The following is an 8,925-nucleotide window of genomic DNA, read 5'->3' as shown; positions in this document are numbered from 1 at the left end:
TCGCAAGATCTAAAATGGACAGCTAACATCAAAAACATCAACAAAAAAAGGACAACAAAGAATGTTCCTTTTGTAACTGGAATATACTAGAAGAATTTAATTTACTATCTAGACCACCTGACATTCAACAGCTGAGAAAATTATAATCTGGAAAATGGAATTTCTACCTTTAATGTTTCAAAACAGACTTTCATGGGCCTGATATTTTAGCTTTTGGCTAAGTGTCTTGTGCTGGTTCATATAAAAAAAAGAAATTTCCAAAAGAGTTTGGTATTCTGGTAAAAGTTTATTGGTATATATTTTTTTTCTTTTCTTTTTAGACCAATCAGATGAGACAAAAAGCTGTTTAAGGAAATATCTTATTCAGACATTTAGCAGTTTGGCCTAGACTTTTGGAGTCTTGGGGTTGGGGGTGGCCACCAACGCCTTGGCAGAAGAATACAATTGCTTTATTACCGTTAGACGGTCAAGCAGAAGAGTGTGAACAGCCACCTTTAAGGAGAAACATGCAGCAGCAAAAAGCAGAATGGCGAAGCGGCATCATTGGAAAGGCCTCAACTGCTAACTCACTAAATTCTTTTGAAGATAGTAGCTACTCCAGTGTTTGGAAACAAAGTACAATATAAAAAGGAAGTTATGAAATTGCCAAGGAACACAAACCATCAAGAAATAAGTTGCCAGTCTAATTTTCTCAAGAAATGAATGTACAGAAAGAAAAATACATGGTTTTGTGGAGTAATTGAATGAGAGAGAATCTTGAGTTGCACAAGTGATTGCCTGATAACAAAATTCAAAGGTAGAGTTTACAATGTTAGTCAAAGGCCAAAGTGGGGAGTGTCTTTATTTACAGAGGGAAACATTAAATAGCACTTTTAAAGCAACGATTGTCAGACACAGACATTTAATTTTTGCAGCTCACTTGAGACACATTGCATTATTATTACATTTCCTTCTGGCTAATCTGGGCCTCTCTCTGATAGTGGGTGAAAGACCTTCCTGCCCTTCTCAGAGCTAGAATATGTTGCCCATCAACTCCTGTAAACTCCCTGGGCCACTTTTTCTCCTCCCCTGTGGAAGACCACATTCAAGGACTTGAGACTAGACGTAGTTCAGCCACTACTCCAAAGGAGCTAACCAATACGATCCAAGAATGAACTGCCTGCTACACAAAGATAAACCTACAAGTAGTTCTGGTTTGATGTTTGTCAGATATCAATCATAATTTCAGCAAAGCTATCACTGCCTTTTCCTTGTTTTAGAAATGTCAGTGTTGTTTTGTCTCAACATCCTTGTTGAGATGATTAGCTTTATCTCAAGCTATGTATATTCTGCAATCACATTGTTTTGCAGATATAAAAAGTGATCTAGGGCACAATACCTTCCACTCTGGAAGTCATGCATCATTTCTAAGACCATAGAGAGGCCATCCTTGTGTGCCTGTGTTTCCTGCCCATCTTTGCCCACTTCCAGATCAGCAGTGAAACCCTCAGATTGTCCCATCAGCACCAAGTTCATCTGAGAGCCAGAACAGGTGAAGAGTGAAGAGGCCAGGCTATGAGCCACCAATGGCCGGGTCTAGTTTAAGTTCCAGTGTGAAAAAGAACTTAAAAGCATAACTTTTTCATCTTGGATTCCTTGCTCAGATGAGCTTTTCTGTATCATCCCTTGGAAAAGGCTTACTCAGCTTCACTGGAGAAACACCACCCACCTTTTCTGGATTAGGGGGGAAGTCATCAATCATCTGCACAATACAGCAGTAATTGAAGTTATTTCAAAAGTCCAAACCTGAACAGCTAACATGAAACAAATGTTTTTGGGAACAGACTTATACATGAATAACTGCTAAATTGACATGTAATTATATAGTGAGGAGTCTTTTTCTCTAACTTAAGTGCCTCTCTTACAAGTCCTATAAAGGGAAAGGAGAGGCGTTGGTATTTAATAACACATTTACTTGCTTGTTATTTTCAAAGGGCTATAATCCATCAGGAACCCATTTAGTGTAGATGAAGCTTGAGGAAGGGTATCTAATTGGATTTTTTTTTAAAAAAATCAGATATTATAAGGAACATTTGACTCTTTAGCCAGATTTTTTGCTTTGAGAAATTATGCAAAAAATGGAACTGACATCCAACATATAGCTGAGAGAAATAACTGCATCAAAATGAGAGAGCAGTGGCTAAAAATAAGGAAAGATCCAAGGTCTAAAACAGGTAATCTCCGTTTTACACAAAGAGGAGTTTCGAGTTGGCTATGAATAAGACTTAATATGATTATCTCTTAAGATTTTAATCTCCCCACCATCTTTCAGTCTCGCCTATGTTTCTTAGAGCCCATGTGTGGCAAAAGCCTGCTACCTAACCAGACAGAAAACAAGCCTCCCCTCAGCTAGTTCGACTCCCCTAGCACCGGCCTCGCTTAGCTTTTCCATTAGCCCCAGGCAGCCCTGGCTCCCCAAAGCCCCTTAGAGAAGAGTGGAACCTCTCGCAGAGCTGCTGAGAGCATTCAGACAAGTTCCCGCTGGCCCTCCCCCCATTTTGAACCTCTGAAAGGACAAGGAGCTCCTCGGTTTAATCCCTTCCTACAAAACCTTCACCCCTGGGCCTCGGACTCCACTAGCCCCTGCAAACGCCACCAGAGCCAACTATGCTGCCAAGCAATTGCCAGGCCGTTTGTTGCAGTCAGCTCTCAGGAAAAAAAATGTATCTTAAGGTTTTGCATTTTTGCAGCATCCACTTTACCACCACTTAATAATGGAATATATGATGAAAAAAAGCCTTCCTCATTCTTGGGGTTAATTCAATGGCAGAATGAATAGATCGCTGCTGCCAAGAGCTACAGAATTGAATTGATCCAAGAGATGGTAGAGCCCAGGTTAGAAAAGCCGAAGAGTCTTGATCCCTCTAATTGCCAGTGGACAATTCAGCAAGTACTTCATTTATTTACCTGGTGTATGTGCCATTTTCTGCTTTCAGTGAACTGTTTTGCTTCAGCTGAATGACGGACGAGACCAAAGACTGTGCCAGAGCCCCAGGTCATTTCCCAAGAACACCGGAGATGGAGTTCCTAACTAAGATTGAGGTTAGTCTGGTGTTCTCTCTCTGCTATTTCACAGGGCCATTCTTTGTCGGACTGCTTGGTAGTGAAAACAGGGTGGTAGTGAGTGGGGTTGATAGCATTTGTTCAGCTGCTGTTCTGACACACAAACTCAGAATCAATTGCCTCTGTTGTTTCAACTTTGGCATGCCATTGAAGCTACAAAATCAGGAAGGAAGGTGCAGTTTGATTTAAATACTTGCTTAATAACTGTAATGAGTTCTCCATTTATGCCCATTTCTTTCAATTATGGAGTTTGACTCTTGGGATCCACAGCCGAGGGTCCAAACTGCTTCATGGACCAAGCAGCAGCTCCTCTTCAACCTGCATAGCTTGCCAGAAGCAACAGCTCAGAAAGGGACATAAAGAGGGGGGCAACTCAAATCCCCCTCGGCCCCTTTCTAGGTGGATTCTCTGTACATGCCTGTCATTAAATGGCTTAATGTGGAAGCACCAAAGTCAGAGATATTTTAATATTTTGCTAAACATCTCCAGCTGTTTACTTTGCATATTCTGAATTATTTACTTCTCAATTTCCTATTGACAAAAGGGAATTTGGTCCTTGTTATAAGAGAAATGAGCAGCTCTTTGCAAAGCACCAATTTAAATTTTGAAGTACAAAGAAAACCTGCCTTTCCATCGAGTTCAAGCAGAAGGCGGCTTGCCTGTTTCACCACCAAATGGCATTAGGCCTCCTCGCATGCATTTCCACAAGCACATACACAAAAGGAGCAACACAACATCTTTGCCTGCCACGTGAACTAGCTCCCTTCTAGAATGTAGAGCCTCACCTTGAGAGCTAAGGGCGGATCTGTATTTTATCGCAGGGCGGATCTCAGGACATCCTCTCCCTGTGCTTGCAATTTGTATGTTTTTAGGTACCAGTAAGTCAACCCCATCGTATGAGAACATGTGAGAAATGGGTTCAAGTGGCCTGCCCTCTCACCTGCAGCATCGCTCGGCCAAATGCCCCACGATTGGCTCAAAGGAGCTGCTGGTTTCTCCCTTTTCTGTCTTGGGCTCTCAGGAAAAATAGTTTTGCGTGGAGGTTTCCGCCTGCTGCTGCCTGGACTTGATCTTGTGGCAATGGAAGCTGCAAAAGTAGCTCTATCTGTTGTATTCACCCCCGCTTTTCTTTTGGTCATTTTAAATCTTCAGCTTCTATTCCAACCACAAGGCCTAAAAGACTTTCTGTAAAACCTGCTTCATGTTGCTGGGAGCTGTTCGTCTCCCACACTCTCTGGGGAAATTGAAGCTGTTGTGGGAAACATTTAAAGCACCTTATTACAAGAACAGGACTGGCACAATTTGTTCCAATGGAGCAAAGTTTCTCTCTCCCCCCCCATGATGCTAATTTCCACTTTAAAACGCTAAGCTGTAATATTTTTATTTTATTTTTTTAGCACCTTGGAATAAGGTATCTGCAGGCAGAAGGCTGGCTGCCTTCAGCCTGTTATTTCAAGTCCTGCCATGAACCAGTTCTAGGAGATGGACCATTTCTGGAACTGCAGTTGTCAGCATGACAGGCTGCTCCTAGCCTGCAAATAGTTCAGCAGCTTTGTTAGAAGTGCTTGCAAGCAAGGGGAGGAGAGGTTACACTTAGGAGTTTCTAGGGAAAAACCCCTTATTTTTTAGGAACTGAAAAGCTGCTTCCAACAGGCCAATTTAAATTAGAGCCATATAGCCCTGAAGAGGGGAATCTTTCCTTCCATTTCACCCATGGAGTTTTCTTCTTGCAGCCGGTCTGGGTGTCAGCAATTAGGGTCTGCAACAATCTGACTTTCTCCAAAGGCTGCTTGATCCCAAAGTCCCCATTTGAAGAAGCAATCTGCTTATGGCACCGAGTGTGCCCATGAATTTCTCAGGCTCCCTCCCTCGCCTTGTTTTTAGAGGAAGAAACAGAGCAAAATGGGAGGTTGATCTCCTGCCAGGCAGGTTTGGGATCCTGCAAGGTCTTGATGCCTCTTTGTCCTTTTGAAATAGAAGGGAAAGGAAAATGGTGGGGGAGGGGGCTGAAGCCCAGCCTTTGTCTGTGATGGAGCCCCACTGCCTAAGCAGGTGGGGAAGACCAAGGAAGGCTGGGATGACAGAAAGTGGCCTAAGGGATAGGCAAGAGTTGACAGAGAAAAGTTCACCAACTGACCAGTCCCGCCCACCTTGACTGCCACTCTGTGAAATCTCAACTGGGGCAGAAAGGTTGGCGAAGGAAATGAAGCTACACAAAGATTTTGAGCAGTTTTCAAGGACGATCTTTCTGCCACCTCAAGACCAGCGGGTGGTTCTGCTGGCTGGCACTACTAGTCGTACAAAGGGAAGTAAAACTCTGCCTCTGTATCCCAGCCGAGTGTTTATGAGCCATGCTAGACACCACATTGCTTCTTTTGGGAGCAGCAAAAGGCCATTTCTGCACGGAATACATATTCTTTAAAGCAGAATGAGATCGCAGCAAACTTTATCACCACTTCAGTAAATAAATTACGCATAACAATATTCCTTAACAGTGCAGTGAGAAATTACTTCTACAAGCTTAATCCATTGCAATTTCAGTAGTACTCATTGCACAAATTATTACTGGCAGTGTGTGTGCATGTGTGCAACTATGTGCGTGCATGTGTGTTCTTTGCTCTTGATGTTCCCAATGGACACAGTAGAACTTACGTGACTGACATGGAATAATAGCTGGAAGCGATGCAGGTGAGGTGAACTCCAGATTTCTGACCCACCTGAGACCACTCCAGAATGGGGTTCCATATTTCCCTTTCGATGGCAGGTCAGAAGAGACTCGGCAGTCTACCTGAGAGGGAACTTTTCGATCTCAAAAATTGGCCGAGCAGCAAGGAACTTGCAGACCAACTGCTGCCTAATCTGGCCCCTTCTAATGGTTTTGTATTACACCTGCCCTCTTTTCCCGTTGTAGATGAGAAGTTGGGACGTTCATCGATGCAATTCAGAATCTGCCCCAACTCAAGACACTTGGTGCAAGACACCCAAGCGGTGTGTCCCCAGCACCCACGGAACCTCCTGCGTTCCCTTTTCACTCCTCCTTCACTCACCCAGATTTGCTTCTATCCGTGGTTTCAGGGGGGCTCCTGAGGGGGGCTCTGGAAGATTGCACCATTCCTGCAACCGCCCAGGATGGCTGCTGCTCGCTGCCCCCTGTCTCTGGGTGTGCTGCCCCACAGTACCCACCTGATTCTCCGAAAGCCTTTGGGGTCACCCTGCCGCAGGTAAAGGAGGTGGGTGGTGGTGGAAGGCCTCCTGGTCAGATTACCCCACAATACATATTGGGTTTCTCTGGCAGCTGCGGCTGCAATGCAAGCTTCATTCTGCTTCTGAAGTTCAGAGAAGATGAGGCCATTTAACAAGTGTAAAAAGTCCCCCTGCCCCCCCCTCCACCACCACGGGTGCAAGCTCCCTCCTGCTTCAGGGCCACCCACGGGCCTCCGAATAGCCCTTGGGCAGCACTCCATGGCTTCCCGCCTTTGTGCAAGAGCAACAGGCTAGAAGCGGCTGATGGGCATGTGAAATGCACCCTCTCCCTCCCACACGGAACTTAAGATGCCCGCAGATTTCTCTCCAGCGTGGTTGCATCTGTGGATCCATAGACATGGGTGAAAGAGGGGAGATGCCTCAGGTGCTTCTTGCTTCCCCAAGGGCTCCACAAGACAGCTCCGAGAGGAGCGCCATTCCAAGCCGGGCTCCTCTTTGGGGCATTTTTAAAAGATGGACCATTGCCGGGGAAGCTTCCCCCATTATCCTCATGATGTCATAGCGAGATCGGAGGGGGCAGCAGAAGGCAAGAGGAGGAAGGGGAGAAGAGGAGAGAAGAAGAGGCGGTGTGCGTGCGTGGGGAAAGGGAGGGCCTCAGGATTCTGCCTTCTCTTTCTTTTTGCTTTTCTTCAGAAAGGAGGGGGCCCGGAATTTCTTCTTCTTCTTGGAGGGAGACTTGGAAGGGGAACCTTCAGGGCTCACAGGCCCACTGGTGACCGACTCGGTTTTGTCCTTTGGGCCCTCGGTGGTGTCTGCGTTGGTGGTCAGCTGGCTGATCCCCTTGCTGAGGTGCTCTTCAACTGTTTGTTCCTCCTCTTCCCCGTTGACCTCCACCGCCTCTGGCTCGGCCTTGTCGGCTGCAGCAGCATCAGCAGGCCCCTGGCTGCTGCCCGGCTTCTTCCCACCTTGAAAAGAGACAGAAAGGGAGTGCTGAGCGTTTGCACCGAGGAGCCGAGCACTGAGAACCCGGCCCTGCAAGCCCCAAAGGCTGAGGCGGGAGATGCCAACCAGATCCTTGTCACTCTGGGCCTCTGGCAGGCTTGCTAAGAAAGTGAAGGGGGCGGGAAAAGCTAGGGCTGCAGCAGGGACAACTAGGTGGGGTGGGTGGGTTGTTTTATTTTTTAAAGCCACGATGGTGTCTGCCCTGCACAAACACATGTAAAAAGGCGCAGGGCTCCAATCCTGGGATCGCTCTCCCCGCTCCCCCATGGGCACTGCTGGTCTGGAGGAGCAGGGGGCTGAAATACAAAACCAGCCGCCCTTGGAGCCTGCTGCACAACGTCCTTCTCACTCAGTGATTGATGGGGGAAGAGCACAACATAATGATAGAGGGGCTGTTGGGGGGCGCCTGGGGGCCAAAGAGAGGCATCAACCAAGCTTCTGGATGGCAGGACCAGAATCAAGAAGTCCGCCAGGCCCTTACTGTTCCAATTGGGTTGGGTGGTGGGAGAGAAGGGCCAAACTTCCCCCGGGGGCTGAAATCCTGCTGGAGACTCACATACCAAGAAAGCCGCACGTTGCCTCCTGAGGCTGCGGAGGCTTCTGGCAGATGAAGCTGAGCCTCTTTCTTAGCTTTCTTCTAGAAATTCTTGAAGTTGCCCACTCCACCTCCTGGAGGATTTGTGGTGGGAAATGTGACAGGAGTTCATTTGGTACTAACTCCTTCCTCTTGTGTAGATCTCCAGAACATCTAAGGCCGTCCTCCCCCCAAACCTTTTGCAAGCTTCCTGCATGCCAAGCTAAGTCACTTCCTGTGATCACCATGCCCCCCAATTATGACTTCCCACAGAGCCTTTACTGCTCCAACAACACTTGGCCTTGCTCTGCCCAGCGCATCCCCCTCCCTCCCCAGGGAGATAGCTGGAAAGGGGGAAAGCAGCCTCTCTATACTTACTAAAGTGACAAGTATTCAGAACCAGAGGCAACTCCTTGGATGAAAGCAACACATGGAAAGAGAAAGGGAGACATTGTGGAGACAAACACGCCAAACACAATGGGGCAGAATGAGACAATGGCAAAGAGAAAAGGAGAGACACAGAGAGAGAGACACACACACACACTAGCACAACTCCTCCTCCTACCTAAAGGAGCTACACAGACCAGGACTTTCTAGGGTCACAGGTCCAACCCTAAGTGGAGGGAAATGCAGAGTTCCTGGCCAATGGTCTCCCCAATCTTTCCTTCTTTGGATGGGCAATGACCATCAGAAAAAGTCACCATATTTTAGTGCCAGTTCAAATTCAGTCTCAGTAAGGAATTAGTTTTCAAAATTTCTTTTGAAGGACAAGATAACTGGGCAAACCTCTCTTGAGTGGTGCCCTTGTACTCCTTTGCAGACAGATGCCTGGTTTGGCATTTGCAGAATGCTTCTCTAGCCCGCGACTGTTCCCCCCCCACTCCACCCCAAAACAATCCCTGAGGGAGGGAAGCTATCCAGGGAACTCCGTCCACCGAAGCTCTGTGCCTGAGAAAGGCTGAAGAACTCCTCCTCCACATAGTGACATGTAAGTCAGAAGTCTGAAGCACTTTAAGGAGGAGGAAGGGGCAGATGCAGGATTG

The 8,925-nt window shown here is 46.8% G+C and overlaps 1 protein-coding gene across 4 annotated transcripts in view; it reads right to left on the bottom strand.

Annotated features, from left to right (window-relative positions):
• Positions 1 to 278: 278 nt before the first annotated feature.
• Positions 279 to 8,925, bottom strand: part of ADD2 (adducin 2) — a 44,486-nt gene continuing 35,839 nt past the window's right edge. For 3 of the 4 annotated variants that reach the window (XM_058194871.1, XM_058194869.1, XM_058194872.1), the window contains exon 15: positions 279 to 7,271. In XM_058194871.1, coding sequence (XP_058050854.1) covers positions 6,961 to 7,271 — 311 coding nt within the window. In that variant the 3' untranslated portion in view covers positions 279 to 6,960. The remainder of the gene's footprint in view (positions 7,272 to 8,925) is intronic. The other variant, XR_009156522.1, reaches the window with a different exon arrangement.

Source organism: Ahaetulla prasina, chromosome 9 (genome assembly GCF_028640845.1).
Source record: "Ahaetulla prasina isolate Xishuangbanna chromosome 9, ASM2864084v1, whole genome shotgun sequence".
NCBI classification, from domain to species: Eukaryota; Metazoa; Chordata; class Lepidosauria; order Squamata; family Colubridae; genus Ahaetulla; species Ahaetulla prasina.
This window is presented reverse-complemented; position numbering and strand designations above follow the sequence as displayed.